The 16,628-nt window shown below is 42.1% G+C and overlaps 1 protein-coding gene across 4 annotated transcripts in view; it reads right to left on the bottom strand.

Annotated features, from left to right (window-relative positions):
• Positions 1–16,628, bottom strand: part of PPP1R36 (protein phosphatase 1 regulatory subunit 36) — a 1,152,634-nt gene that overhangs the window by 710,727 nt on the left and 425,279 nt on the right. For all 4 annotated transcript variants that reach the window (XM_044074376.1, XM_044074378.1, XM_044074377.1 and 1 more), the window contains one exon: positions 14,846–14,888. In XM_044074376.1, coding sequence (XP_043930311.1) covers positions 14,846–14,888 — 43 coding nt within the window. The remainder of the gene's footprint in view (positions 1–14,845; positions 14,889–16,628) is intronic.

Genomic DNA, 16,628 nt, shown 5'->3' on the forward strand with positions numbered 1-16,628 from the left:
CGGAATGTGCGTTGCCACCAGAAAATGTTGGGAAGACACTGCCCACTGCCACACTCACATGGCCTCTCTACAAAGCGGATAAGACTTAGTTCCTCCCTGCTTGTTGAGATACCACACCACTGACATATTGTCTGAGTGGATTGCAATAGTCCCGAGAGAAAGAAAACTCTGAAGTGCTTGCAACACTAGTAGCACAGCTCTCATCTCCAGGACACTGATATGCAGATGCATCTCATGCTCTTGCCACGTGCCTTAGACTGTCCTGCCTAGATAATGCCTCCCCACCCCATCTGGGAGGCATCCGTGGTCACTGTGGTAAGCGGGGGGCGCAGGAACGAAGGGCTTTCCCGCATTCAGGTTGTCAGTGCGAAGCCACCAACTGAGATCCTGTTTATACATGTCTGTGAGTAGACTAGGGTGAGAAAGTGGAAGACGTTGAAGAGACCACTGGGCAAAGAGTAGCCACTGAAGGAGCCTCATATGTAACCTTGCCAGAGAGACTAACAATTGTAGCAGCCATTGTCCTCAACAGTTGGAGGACCCATCTTGCCTTCGCTCTTCTCAGAGGGAGCAAGGCGTAAACCTGTTGTTGTAGGACTCTGATTCTTTCCTGTGGTAGAAATGCCCGCATGAGGATGGTGTCTAGTTCAGCGCCTATAAAAGTGACATGCTGTGAGGGCAACAAGACAGATTTTTCCCAGTTCAATGTGATACCCAACTGTTGACATAGGTTGATAGTAGTGTCCCTGGTCTGAAGTAGTAGATGCCTGGTGGTGGCAGTAAGGAGCCAGTCGTCCAGGTTCAGAAACACTTGGAATCCCTGACGTCTCAAGTGAGCAGTCACCACTGCCATGCATTTGGTAAACACCCTGGGGGCTGTGGTGAGACCAAAGGGCAGGGCTCGAAACTGAAAATGACTGTCTCCCAGCTGAAAGTGTAGGTGACTTCTGGATGCCCTGTCCATCTTTATGTGGTAGTAAGCATCCTTGAGGTCGATGGAGCACATCCACACTTCTTTTCCCAACAATGGGAGAATAGACTGCAATGTGACCATTCGGAACTTGGACTTTTGCACATTTGTGTTCAATTGACTGAGATCCAATATGGGTCTCAGGTCCCCTGTCCTTTTTGGCACCAAAAAAATCTGGAGTAAGCCCCTAATCCGATCTGGTCTGAGGGGACATGTTGGATGGCTCCTTCTTCTAGCAGCTTTGAAACTTCTGAAGCTGCGTAATCCCTTTGACTGGGTGGAACATCTGGGATTTTCTTGATTGGAGGGGGATTTGACAAGAAGGGGATGACATATCCTCCGGAAATTATTCATAGAACCCATTGATCCTGGGTGATGTCTTGCCAGGCCTCCGGGTATAATGAGATTCGACCCCCAACTGGCTCTGGAAACGCACAGTTGGGCCTCCCATCAGGAGCAGCGGTAGGGAGAACCAAGAAAGGAATCGTGGTCTCCCGAGTTGCGGGGGCCTCCTCTGCCCCTAGGGTGGCGTCTCCCTGAATAACCACCCCTTCCCCTGCCTCTGGAGGGGGGCTCACTTTGTGCACCGGGAAAAAACCTTGTGATTCCTTGAGCCACATTTTGCCACCCCACTGGGCCTTGGGATAAGGCCTAGAGGGAAGGGAAAAACGGACTCCTACGGCAGACAGAGTTTTTCCCTCCTGTTCGCACCTAGTGAGAGTGTCTTTCACCTTGGTTCCGAACAAAGAGGAACCATCAAAAGGGGCATCGGTGAATGAAGACTTGAAGGCCTCCGCGAAATGACAAAGGTGCATCCAGGCCTGCCTCCAAAGAGCAACTCCTGAACTTGCTGCCCTACTCACTCCCTCGGCTGCATAGGAGATTAGCCTCATGGAGGCTGCAATGGAATTGATGGTAGATGTCAGAGCGTTGACCATCTGGGCCACCACCTCAGAAACATTACCTGTGAGAGTATCTCCAAACTCCTTGATGAGATCTCTCTGGAGCTGTGTAAAGTGTGATAAGTAATTCAGTGACCGTAAGGTAAAGGTCGCTGAAGAAAACGAACGCTTCCCGTACCGGTTCATGGTCCTAGACTCCTTGTTGGAGGAATGTATGGTGGAAGAAGTCTCAGCTAATTCCTTCTGGGTGGCAGCTGCCACCACCATGGCATCCACAGGGACTCCCTTGGACAGAAATTCCTTATCAGGAGGAGCAGACAACAATTTATTGGGTCTCCTGGGGACTGGTTCCACAGAGTCAGGGGTTTCCCACACCCTTCGACAAACCAAATCCAGAAGCTCGTCGAAGGATGGAGATACCCAGGAGGCGGACGGCTGAGCACCAAAGGCCTTCAGGAAGACTGACTCCTCCTCAGAGGGGGCTTTGGATGGCCAGTCACCTCTTTGTTTCAAAATCTCTAGGATGTCAGAGAAAGAAACATCCTCAGAGCAGGACTTAGGGGACCCCTCCGAATCCTCGACGTCAGTGTCTGATGTGAGAGACTCATTCTGGGAATCTATGTGCTTCCTCTTGCACATCTTCTTTCTGGGTGGCTCCTCAGGCAAAAACTCTGAGGGGCCCTCAGAAATGTGGGGACCACCCGTGGGGGTACCCTGAGGCCTTGGCACTCCGCTGTCTAGAGATAGATGGTGATCAGAGACCTGCACCAGTGTAGTAGGGGACAGAATGACTGACCCGCATGATGCTGTTGACGACCTGGCCAGCACGCTCCGCATGGCCTTGAAGGCTGGTCCTCCCGAGTCCGAAGAACGACCAGCCTCTGAAGCCAAGACAGGTGTCAGACTTCCCCACGCTGAAGCACCGAGAGGGAGACTAGGAGCCGAGAGGTGTCCCGAAGCCTCTCCCTCGGGTCTGACCGAAGAATCCTGAGTCCTGAACCCCGTGGATGACGTTGATGGGGTCGGAGCTGATGTCGGCACCGATAAGCCAGGAGAGGCTGTCGGAACCGACCTAGGGACATCACACGGAGCCGAGTACTCTGGCTCTGAAAGCTGAGATGTGCTTGGAGGAGGAAGTATCGAAGCAGGTTGAGGGACCGGTTCTGGAGCCGACTGGGTCGGCGCCGAGAACAATTTTGCCAGTACCGGTGATTGAAGAAGTCTCTGCACCACTCTATCGACGTCCACATCTGATACGGTCCTGGAAGATTTGGAGGATAGAGAAGGAGATCGAGACCTCCTCTCTGAAGGGGACCTGCAAGGAGGGGATACTGGCCTAATGTTAGGCGATCGGCTCCAAACAGGTTCCAAGAAGATTGGAGCTGAAGCAGGTTCCATAACAACTGACACTTCCTGCGGCCCCAAGGACAATGGAGCTGAGGATGTCGAAGCAGACTTTGCTATTTTGTCCGGTGGCTCCGAGGAGACTGATGGAGCCAGAGATCTCTTTTTTGTTTTTGAGGATTTGGTCTTAGAGCTGGAAGCACTCTCCAGACCCTCCTCGAAGGAGGGTTTCAGAAGTCCCTTCAAAATCAATTTATTCTTCCTTTCCTGAAGAACTCGCGGACTAAAGGCATGACAGAAACTGCACGACTCCTGGAGATGAATCACTCCCAGACAATACACACAGACAGAGTGTCCATCGGTAATGGACATTTTAAAACTGCACCTAGAGTATTTCTTGAAGCCCGAGGGCTTGTGCTCCTTAGTATCTTTGGACATAGTTAACCAACAACAATTAACCACTGAATAAATGGACCAACGGTCAAACAGTCACAAGGCGGGAAAAAGCCTACAAAAAACAGAATACCACAAGATCTCTAAGTTAAACGATCCTCAGACACAAACAGAAGTGGGGAAGGACTAATTCCTCTAATTTAAACGGTTTTAGCCCCGGGAAACATTTATAACACAAGGAAAGCAAGGGGACAGACTAGGTCCTCTAACTGAAATGGGCCTAGCCCGTTGGAAACAGCTAGTTGGATACCGCAGAAAAAACAATCAAAAACACAACTTTTCCACAATGCAGACAAGAACATATACAGTAGCTATTAAAATAGCTTTTTTGCAAAAAAACCTCTCTGATAAAGAAGAAAAAGGGTACTTAGCCACAGCCAAGAGTGAGACCACGTCTGAGCTACACGAGCGGCAAACAAGATCTGGGGATAGAGAGCAGTGCAGCATGGGATACCATCTTAGCCCGGCCAATAGAAAGACTTTGAGCTATAAAAGTACGGCCGAGTCGGAGGTGACATTCAGCTCCGAACCCACGGGTAAGAATGTAGGCAAGACTGGACTACATAACATACATTGTTTACATTATTCTGCTGAGAAGTCCTCTCTGTTTACCATATATTCTAAGAGATAGACAGTTCTCATTATGACAGTTTTAATATTCAATACCTTAGGCTTTGGCGTGATTCACACCTCAGTCTTCCCTCTCACTTTAGAAACCCTTTCCCTAATATCAAGTGAAAGCCAAGTATCCTATACCACAACAAAATATGCTATCAGAACACAACATATTTTACTCTTCAAATTACATTTCCAATATCTTAATAACTTTTAGAAACTTTATATACAAATATCCCATTTATAAAGAATGGATTTTTTGATATTTCCTATAGCTTTTACACAAGCTAACTTATTATCATCTGATCCAAATAAAAAGTTACTTCTTAAACAGAAATAATTAATTTTTTGGTTTCACATGTCTGATAGAGAAGTCAAAACTTTACAGTTGCTAACACAATAATTTAATTTAGATGAGTCTATTTGGCTACATATACAAATTTTGAGACAGATACTAGTAAACAAAATTGACAGTATATATACTGTGGCAGGACAAAATACTTCCATTTTGGTAGATTATCTGGCATTGAATATACAACATGAATCCACTCATAAAGGTAAACTTTCTTATATTTATAGGATCTTAAGAGAGGAAACTTATAGTAGTCCAGATAGCTATTGGAAATTTTATCACACTATCAATAATGAATTACCTAAAGAACAAGATAAATTATATATGTTGGAATCAGCTGGTAAAACTACTTATTCTCTTAAGTGGAAATTATATATGTGGAGGTTTATGTATAGATCATTTTACACACCTCAAATAATGAACAAAATCAATAACAAAAATAACATGTGTAAAAGTTGTAAATCAGAAATAAATGGTAGATGGGCACATATGTTTTACGATTGCCCTGAACTGAAAGTTTATTGTGAAAATATTAACAATATGTTACAAGCACTATTCACTGATTGTTTTTCTATAAATAGATCTATGGTTCTTGTTAGATTTTATGAATATAAATCTGAAATTAATTATGTTGTAAATATGCTGAAAGAAAAGGCTTGCTTAAATGCAGAAACAAAGTTTAAGTAAAATGTGATCAGCAGTCATACTAAATGACCATGGCTTGGAAAAGGAATCTGCTGAATGGACATTATTCCCTTACAGAATCAAGGCAGGATGTTATGCAAGAACAAAATAATAATAACTCAAATAATGAACAAAATCAATAACAAAAATAACATGTGTAAAAGTTGTAAATCAGAAATAAATGGTAGATGGGCACATATGTTTTACGATTGCCCTGAACTGAAAGTTTATTGTGAAAATATTAACAATATGTTACAAGCACTATTCACTGATTGTTTTTCTATAAATAGATCTATGGTTCTTGTTAGATTTTATGAATATAAATCTGAAATTAATTATGTTGTAAATATGCTGAAAGAAAAGGCTTGCTTAAATGCAGAAACAAAGTTTAAGTAAAATGTGATCAGCAGTCATACTAAATGACCATGGCTTGGAAAAGGAATCTGCTGAATGGACATTATTCCCTTACAGAATCAAGGCAGGATGTTATGCAAGAACAAAAATGCAAAATCTGCTTTTAAAGAACAATGGCATGTTATTCTGCATGGAAAAACAGGATAACAGATGTTTTTTATACAAAGATCCAAATAAAATACAGGATGTTCACACTGTCAGAAAAGCTGATCTCTGACAATGTGTTTTCTCAAAAATATGTTTTTCTTCATAAAAAACAGGATATGCTTATCAGCATTGACATAAGAACATGTGTTTTATACAAAGATCCAAATAGAATACAGGACAATGTGTTTCCTCAAAAATATGTTTTTCTACATGGACATCAGGACACTGTTACAGGATATTCACACTGTCAGAAAAGCTGGTCTCTTACAAGACATTGTTAAACAAGGAAGTTTAGTATTGTTTCTGCAGGATAAGCAATTCTCCAAAATAAGAATACAGAACAATGTGTTTCCTCAAAAATATGTTTATGCATGACTAAAAAAGAGTATATAAAGAGCTGTATAAATCCAGTTGTTTGGGGATATGGTAGGAACACATTTGGTGTTCTGAGGTAAATGTTATATCTCTCACATCATCTGTACTATATGAGAAGTAAAGTTGGAACAGTACTTTTAAGCTGCAACGTTTGTCCAGTTTTATTTATTATAAAAGTTATTGGTTACTGCTCTTAAAGACAAGTGCTGCAAAGTATATTCTCTCATCAGTGTATATTCTGCAAGTTTCTGTATGCAACAGACTGTGAATGCAAATATAATCAGACTTTGAATTTTAGCAAGAATCCAGCCAGCAAGACTGAGTGTCTTAAGAACACTGCAGATCCATCACACCAAGCAAGAAGCAAGTAAGAGCCATATATTTTTTCAGTTCTTTTCAATACATCAATACCTAATTGCGTTAAAAAATAAAACTTCCTATACTGTGGTCAATAGTAGCAGTAGCCAGAAAAGTCATTACCAGAAATTGGATTTCTGAATCCCCTCCATCTTTTACAGAGTTTAAAACAGGTATTATTGACCTATGTCATCTAGAAATTCTGACCATCAAGTCTTGAACAACTAGGAAAACACATGCTTATAACTTCTGGGTGAGTTTACAAAATTTGTTAAAAAAAAAATAAACTGTTCATGATAATTTGATATGTTTGGTTAGAAATGTTTGTTTACAAAAGTGGATGTATTTGTAAATACCTCAGTTATTTTAGTTATGTTATTTATTTGCATATATTTCATTAATTGTATGTTAAATCTCATATGATCATTTGTTAATACATGAAAATCAACAAAAATTGTTTTTTTAAAAAAAAGAAAACAACATATCAAGAAATGTATTTTTCTCACCCCCGACAACTTCCTGTTTAGGATATAAATTATAATTAACTGCAGATATAATTCATACTCACTACTCTGCATGATTTCTTGTATAACTCTCAAGTGTACTGCATTGGTGAGGAACACTCCTCACTTTGAGTCTTAAGAATTTAATGCTCCACAACATTGAAATGGTCTGTTACACATCCAGTGTTAACATTTTTTAAGTGACAGCCATGATAAATAATACTGAATCACATTAATCCAGCAAAATAAAACTTTTTAAAGTAAAATATAACAAATTTATACATTCTGTTATTTCTGATTTGAAGTTGTTAGCAGTCTGTTGTAAAGTGTTTTATATTTGTCCATTTGGTCCACATTATGAGAAGGAGTGTGCCACATTTTAGAAATGGAAGGTTGAGAGCTATGCTCTCTTGCTCTTTCTTTTCACATAATTTCTCTTCATTTGTGTTGTGAGTTCTGCATTCCACAATATTTACTGTTGAATAGTTTCAGTCTACTTCCATCTTTTCTCTCTCCTTTTCATTAAGAGTATTCAGATAAACCCATCAGATACAATAAAAAGTTATGTCTTACCATAACTTGGCATCTGTGTTGTCTTCCTTCATTCATCCTCACAATAGGGTCTCAGATCCGACCCTCAGATCTGGCTCAGCCACCTTTCACAGACTTGGATCTGACTCTCAAGCTCCTCCCTCTTACCCACAATGCACTACATCCAACTACCTCAGATCAAGTTTGTCAAATCCAGACATGCCACATTCAGAAATCAAAGATCAGCAGAAGAGGCTCAGACATAGGACATAACAGTCCTGAAATCATCCAGGTTCTTCAAGAAGAAAGGCAGGGGGATGGTTGGGTGGGAAAGTGAGGATGAATGAAAGAAGACAATACAGATGCCAAGTTATGGTAAGACATAACTATTTAAACTGATGTTGTCGCCTTCATTCCTCCTCATTATAGGGTCAGAGTCCCCAGATACGTGAACCTTGGGTGGCTCTAATGGAAGGATATGCCGGAACACCATCAAACCAAAGGAGGCCCTGCTACTGGAAATAACATCCAATTTGTAGCATGACACAAAGGTGTGATTATTAAACCATGAAGCTGCTGCACAAATGTAATCAATAGAAGATCTAGCAAAGAAAGCCAAGGAAGTAGCCATAGCTCTGGTAGAATGTGCTCTAAGAGAGTTAGGTAACTCCAGCCCTTTGGAAGAATAAATGATAGAAATGCAGACTAAAATCCATTTTGGCAAGGTAATTTTCGATACCGCTTGTCCAAGTCTATTCGAAGAAAAAGCTAAAAAAAGCTGATCAGACTTTCTGTATTGTTTGGTCCTGTGTAGATAAAAACGGAGTTGTCTATGAATGTCTAGAAGGTGAAGAACATACTCCCCTTTGTTACAGAAATTGAGAAAGAACACTGGCAGTTGAATAGACTGACTGATATATTTTCTGTAGCTACTTTAGGCATAAAGGATGGGTTAATATGTAAGGGCACGCTATCTTTATGGAACAAAGTGTAAGGAGGCTTAGAAGATAAAGCTTGAAGTTTAGAAATCCTCTTGGCATATGTCACAGCCACCAACAGAGCTCTTTTGCAGGACAGGGATTTCATGTCACATTAGCCACAGGTTCAAAGGGGCCCTGAGTCAATGCCTGCAGCACAAGAGTAAGGTCCCATGGGGGTGAAAGATCCCTAACTTCATGAAAGATTTACACAACCTGAACGTGAACAAAGAACATGTGTGATTTGCTGTGTAAAAATTAAAAATAGCGGCTAACTGTAACTTAATAGTGGAGAAGCTAGAACCCTTGTTGAAAAGGGTACTGAGAAACAGTAACACGTCTGAAACTGGTGCTGAGATGGGATCAATGTTTCTGTTTGTGGCCCAAACAACAAACCTCTTCCACTTGCTACTATAAACTTTCTTGCTGGAAGCCTTTTGTGATGCCAAAATAATTTTCCGGACTGGGGACTGAAGCATGGTCTGGCTCATCAAGGTCGGAGGTGGAGAAACCAAGCAGTCATTTTCAGGGTTTGAAGATTTGGGTGTTGCATCCCTGATGGGAGAGAAAGGAGGTTATGAGTGGGCTTCAGTATCCAAGGAGGATACTTCAGATGAGACCAGAGGAAGGGGAAACACACTTGGCGAGGCCAGAAAGAGGCAATGAGGATGACTGAGCTCTTCAGCCTGCTTGCCTTCTGAAGAAATCTGGGGATGAGTGGGAGGGGAGGATAAGCATACAGGAGACCCAGAGGCCAATCATAGACTAGACCATCCCTCTGGGACTCCCCCAGAGGAGGGATCAGAGTGAAGAACTTGCTGCATTTGTTGTTGAGGGGGAGGCAAAGAGGTCTCAGCAAGGTTGACCCAACTGCTGAAGATCATGTTTACTACTGATTGGCTGAAGGATCACTTGTGTGGAATCAGAAACGATCTGCTGAGTCTGTCCACTAGATCATTGGTTTTCCCCAGGATATGCGTTGCAAATAGAAAATGGTCTGAAGATGTCGTCCACTCCTGCACTCTCATGTTCTCCCTGCACAGGGGATAAGAACAGGTTCCTCCTTGCTTGCTGATGTGTCAGACAACTGACATGTCGTCAATGTGTATTGCAATAGTCCCTAAATGAAGAATGTCCTGAAAGGCTTACAATGTTAGGAGGACAGCTCTCATCTCTAAGAAACTGATATGCAACTTGGTCTTGGGAGGCAACCACGTGCCTTGTACCATCTTACCATTGTAATGCCCCCCACACCCAAACTGGGAAGCATCCATAGTCACAGTGGCTATTGGGGGATCGTTCACAAATGGTCCACCAACTGACATGACACCTGCAGATGAGAGTCAATTTGATGCAAAAAGACAAAGGCTGAGACAGGATGGACCATTGACTGGCTAGTGCGACTGTTGAACCCACATGAAAAATCTGGCTAGGGGACCTAACTGGATGGCTGCAGACATGAACCCCAGGACCTGCAGGATCTGTCGAGCTGTGGGGCTTTGTAGTGTTAACAGTTGTTGTACCTGATTCCTCAGAATAGCTACTCAGTGTAGAGGGAGACAGGACAGGCTATCTAATCCCTTGTGTTGAGTTGAGTACCTATGAACTCTGGATTCTGAACCAGAGTAAGATTGGACTTGCTCATTTTTATGGTGATGCCCAGGGAGTGTGCTAAGTGGAGTAAGTAGTCCCTGGCTTGGATGAGTCAGTGCCTCGTGGGAGTGGTTAGGAGCCAATTTTTAAATATGGAAACACCTGGAATCCCTTGAGCCTCACGTGAACGACTACCACTGACATGCATTTGGTGGACAACTGGGGGGGGGGGGGGCATGGTGTGTCCAAAGGGCAGTGCTCTGAACTGGTTGTGATTGGCTCACAGCTGGAAACTCAGATATCTCCTGGAGCACCTGTCTATTTTGATGTGATAGTACTCGTCCTTGAGATCTACAGAGCACATCCAGTTGTCCTTGTGCAAAAGTGGCAGAATAGACTGAACCGTAACCACTTGGAACTTTGCCTTTTTTATGTATTCATTTAACTTGCTGACATCCAGAATGGGTCTTAGGTCTCCTGTCTTTTTCAGCACTAAATGGAGGGGGGGAGTAGGTTCCGAATCCTCTCTGTTCGGTTGGGACCTTCTGGATGACTCTTTTTTGCAACAGCTGTTGGAATTCCTCTGCTGCCTGTTCCCATTGACTGGGTGTCACATCTGGAAAGCTTTTGGCTTTCAGAGGTGGAAGGGAAAAGGGAATATAATAACCTCTGGATATCACACTTAGCACCCAGCAATTTTGAGTCAAGTGGGTCCAGGCTTTGGGGTGCAAAGCTAATCCTCCCCCAACTGCCTCCAGAGACAGACAGTTGGACAGTGCTTCAGGAGCACTGGTACAGTTTCTTGGGGGGGAGGGGGTTCCCTAATTCCTGGTTCTGGGGACCCCCTCTGCCTCTGTGGCAGTGTTTACCATCAAACTCTCCTCCTCTTCCTCTACAGGAGGGTTCTCCACGTGGGTCCTGGAAAGGCCCTCGGTACTTGTGGAACCACATTTTCTTACTCTCACGTTGGTTCCTGGAGAAAGACCTCTAGGGGTATAAAACCTGATGCCAGTGACAGAAACAGTCTTTCTGTCCTTCTTGCTGCAGGTAACAGTGTCTCTAGCCAATAGCTTACAAAGAGAGAAGCCATCGTAAGGGGCATTAAACAGCTCCTTAAAGGGCTCTACAAAATCACATAGCCTCATCCAGGTGTGCCTCCTTAGGAAAAGGCCTGAAATGGCTGCTCACAAAGTGCCCTCCATTCGGTGGGAGATTAACCTCATCAAAGAGTTAGCGATAGATGAAAGAGAAGTGAGCTTGGGAGAAACTTTCTTAAATTCCTCCACATTCATGGACTCTGACAGGAAAGCTAACAGTTCTTTGATCAGGCCCTTCTGAAGCCGGATGAAGTGAGCCAGACAGTTTAATGATCTCAGTGCGAAAGTTGCCGAGGCATAAACACACTTCCCAATTCTGTCCAATGCTCTAGACTCCTAGTTTGGTGGATGGACACTGGCAGTTTCCTCTGCCAGCTCTTTCCTGGTGGCTGCTGTCACCAGGATAGCATCAACTATAGGACCCTTACTCCAGTGCTTCCTGTCTGCAATGGGTACTAGAAACCTATTGGGCTGCCTGGATATGGGCTTGATGGTGTCCAGTTCCTTCCATGCATGGTGAGATATTAAATGTACCAGCCTCCTCATGATCCTGTCCATGTATGCCTCGGATTAGCTTCTTTAGGACCTGGAAGAAGACAATGATGGGGGCCAGGAGTGTTTTTTTTTTGGAGGACAGGGAAGGAGACTTCATCGAGGTCCTAGGATCCAACGGAGTGGAGTCTGAAGTTGGAGCCAACAAAGGCATTGGGGAAATGGTAATAGTCTCCCCTGGATCTGAGGAGACTGTAGGATCCAGTCGGAGAGCTAACTTCTGTGGATCCAAGGGAGTCAAATCCTCAGACTTCTTGGGTTTCTTAAGCTCGAGACAGTCCCTCAGGGAGGCAGAGAGGGACCTCTTCTTTTGACTCCTTAGCAGAAGTGGAGGAGGAAGAAGCCAAAGAAGGGGTCTGAGCCTCAGCTGAGGAAAGAAGAAGGCCCCTTAGAATTACTTTGTTCCATCTGTCGGCTAAAGTCTGAGGATTAATGGCAGCACAGATGGAACATTCAGCTTTTAAATATTCGGTGCCCAGGCAGTACACACACTCTGTGTGGGCATCCTGATTGGGGATTTTATGCCCACAAGAAGTGCAGTGTTTGAAGCCGGGAACTGGTTTGTCAGCCATATCTTAGTAGAGCCCGCCAAAACCAAATGACAGAAAAAATGGTAAGCTGAAAGATACAGACACTACCAAAGCCAAACAGACAGCAAAGGTAAGAATTTTTACTATACAGTAAGTACAACAGGAATTAGTAAATTTAACACAACTTTAGTATATTTAACTATAAAGCACTAATCTAATCTAAACTTTTTTTTTTGACAGGAATGAAGAGAAAAGTACTCATGCAAACACATACACACACACTCTAGAAGAAAAGGGAGGAAGAAATACAGCCAAAGGCACTTACAAATTTAGAGAAGCTATCTGACAAGCTAACCTATGCTTGAGAGTGTGAAATCCGCATCTGACTTGCTGAAGTGGCAAATGAGATCTGAGGTAGTTGGGTCGATGAAGGGCATTGTGCATAAGAGGGAGAAGCTTGCCAGTCAGATCCAAGTCCATGAAATGTGACCGAGCCGTATCCAAGGGTCAGATGTGAGACCCTATTGTGAGGAGGAATGGAGGAGACATCAGATCTGCCTCTTATTAGCGGTGACCCAAGAGCACTGTATGATTAAACATCCTGCTTAGAGTTTAAGAGTATTCAAATGGAGAGTGACGGAATCAAACCTAGGACCGCAGGATTAAGTTCATTAGCAGCTCACAGTCTAATCATCTGCATTCAACTGCAAAACTCTGCCACTAAACTTTGTCTAAATAGTTTCCACCAGTCTTGTTTCATATATCTTTAGAGTCTTGTGCTTTGGCCCAAGTTTTCTTCAGAATAATCTTAATTTTGATTTCCTACAGTGGATGCTCTTTTTCTCTTGCAAGTGCCTTGACAAACGTTTATCATCTTCAGTTGCAACTACTTTTTACAGGGAAACATTATGCTTTTAACGTTCTATTAAAACCCCTTCCACCAGTTTCACCTAGTAATATACAACTTATGCTATTGATGCACTTCTCAGTCAGTAAACCTGTATGCCCTATTTCTTACAGAATTTATATTTTAATCAATTTTCTATGTTTTGGCTATAAACTCTGATGTAGGCACCATCCGTATCATCTATATATCATTATGTGCTGTGTAGACTAAACCTGGGAATGGCATTAGCTCAGTACACCAGTTCTAGTATCTGACTGGGAAATGTACATATGTGTAAGGGGGATGGAGGTAACTCACTTTGCGAGATCTCCACTATCATTCTTTTGTACCAATGAGTTAACAAATAAGGATGCTGAAATGGTGTTGTGAAGAAAGTTAGGTATGGTCTCTCTAAATGTGGTACAGCAGTGGCTTGTAGCAACAGAGAGTGGGTGCTCAATTATATTTTTATGACTTTTGGAAGAAAGAAGCTGCGGACTGGTGACCTGCCAGTCTTCATGGGCTGAAGAGATAAGGATGCCTGGCAATCAGAAATCTTTAGTTAGAGGGCTTAAAAACCCTGAAATAATTTGCACAGGTGGAGGTCAGACAATATTATCCTCAAAGATTGCTAGAGACTCTTGCAAATGCAGCAATCATCGGTGACCCAAGTGAATGCATGTAAGGGGGTTGCAAGTGTAACATGAGAAGACTTAGAGGAGTTGAGAAGAAGCCATTTAACAGATATTATAAATTGGATGGAAGGAACTTATAAAGAATGGATAAAAAGAAAGTCCAGAAGTCCTCAACAATAAATTTAAAAATGTGCATGATTGTTTCTCTGCTTAGCTCATGTTGATTTTATAGTGCCAATAGTCCCTTCTTGAGCTGCAGCTGGCATATATAATATCAGTTGTCTCCTGCTGGTGTTATAGGCTGAAGTTTATCAATTATTATCATCTGGTATGGACCTGTCCTGCAGTTAGGGATCATGGAAACAATTGTATGAGTTATGTAACTGCTTTCTTGGGAAGGCTGTATTTTATGACCAGTAATTATATCTGATGGGAGCAGTACGTGAGGGTTGAACCTGCAAGCTAAAGCATTGAACTAGACTAAGTAGGTATACCTGGGAGTTAAAGCACTGAGCTTCACCAGCTAGAAGCATATGGAGATGAGGCTAACTGAACATGACTAGTGGGCTATATAAACCGTTAGAAACAACTGTATCTGTGTTCAGCAGACTGAGGCTATGAAAGGTAATGAGATATGAGAGAATTTTTTGAAATTCCTCAACAAAGATTTGGAGTTAATCTCATGAAGTGTCGGTATGACTCATGACTGTACTTTCTACACTATCATCTGGATATGTGAAAAGAGGATTATACTTATGATGATTAGATGGGATGGGAGCTGAAAGACTGAATACATGTTGTTGAAGCAACAATCTCTGCTTTTTGATGGGTGCTACTTATACTCTGCTTAAAAATGCAATAAAATATTTGATGAAGTGTTCTAACTAAGATCTAAACTATAGGCATACATATATTAGGTATACATTACCTCAAATAATATCCTGTCTTTTCTTGTTGCTGAAACTCTGCTCCTGTAAAAAAACAAAAACAGAACATCACTTTACATCACATCATTTCAATACACTATCAAATTAAGCAAAAAGCAGAGTGAAATAGATTTCTTGGAAAAACTGCAATGATAACTGGCTAGTACAATAGTAAAGAATAATGTAATAAGCTTCTTTTTTGGTTACTAATTTAATCATTTACGAAAATTCTGTCAGCCATATGATACTAAGTAACACACAGCAACATCTGTATTAAACTACTTGCACCACACTAATGACAACTCAGAGTTAAGGTCTAAAAGAACACAGCAAAACTAATATTTACAAATTCCTATCTCAGTTTCATTGTTATTACAATAACTGTAATAACAACCCTGAAATTAATAATTTATGATAAATATGTGTGTATTTGGAAATGACCCAAGGCACAACAGGTTGTTATTAATCCTTCAGAAATTGCTCGTGTGAGATACCATTGAAATAAATCATGGTAACATTCCAATTGATAGCTCATATGAATGTACAGATACATACATGTAATGAGCACTTCATTTCACTAACAAGCACAGCACAATGACCCTAAAGCTATTCTTAATGTCAAAATCCTAACACTGTTATTGTACTAAAATTTCAACCATATTTCCCAAAGATCACTGTGAAAAGTTCAAAATATGGTATGTTGTTTAATAATTATTCACAAAAAAGACATATGGCTACTTGAGTGCCACAATGAGCTACACTGAAGTGAACTGCAACACACATATGCCATGAAACCAAAACTTATGCCCATCTATCCATCCATCCACAACCCCCTTTTCCCATTGCTGCAGATAGGGCCATTGTATCACTTCAGTAGTGACAATCAGCTACATCTAATGTTCATACCCTCAGGTGGCTAGTTTTACAGTGGTTGTTCTTCCATACCACATACAAGCAAGCACACTCACACCTCTAGCCAATTTAGAGTCTACATCCCACCTACTGCATGTCTTTGGAATGCGGGAGGAAACAGGAGCACCCAAAGAAAACCCACATGAACACAGGGAGGACATGCAGACTCTGCACAGAAAGCACCCCAGCTGAAAATTGAACAAGAGAATCTGTTGCTATGTGACGAGAATGTTACCTGCTTCTCATACATCTACAACATGATGGAATCTCAATATTTTCCATTGTTATACTATTTCTGTCGATGCAGTGGGGAGACAGTCTCCACTAAAAAAAATTAAACACTTTAAAAAAGACCCGTTAAATAATGATTTACTGTAATTGCACATTTTTAAGGGAATCTCATAAAATGGGTCTACCTGATAACACCGACACGCCAAAACAACGACAACGAAATAACCGACATGACAAAACTGAAAAAAAAAGACAGTTCATAAACACGAAACTTCACATGCCCGACAAACCACAATCCTGACAATCAACAAAACAAATACTTTTCCCGAAAAACACACACACAACACAAGCACACCAAAATCCTTACAAACCTACACTAAACCTTGCATACACATCTATCTATGCACTAACCTTAACCCAAACCCTAACCCTAAGGTCCGTCACTATCGCACACTTACCTTACCCGCACCCTAACCCTAACTCACTTAATCTGCCCCTAACCCTTAACTCTGTCACTATCGCACACTTACCTTACCCGCACCCTAACCCTAACTCACTTAATCCACCCCTAACCCTCAAGTCCGTCACTATCTCACACTTACCTTACCCACACCCTAACCCTAACTCACTTAACCTGCCCCT

Source organism: Protopterus annectens, chromosome 6.part0, assembly GCF_019279795.1.
Source record: "Protopterus annectens isolate FY-2018-M chromosome 6.part0, PAN1.0, whole genome shotgun sequence".
Classification (NCBI taxonomy): Eukaryota; Metazoa; Chordata; order Ceratodontiformes; family Protopteridae; genus Protopterus; species Protopterus annectens.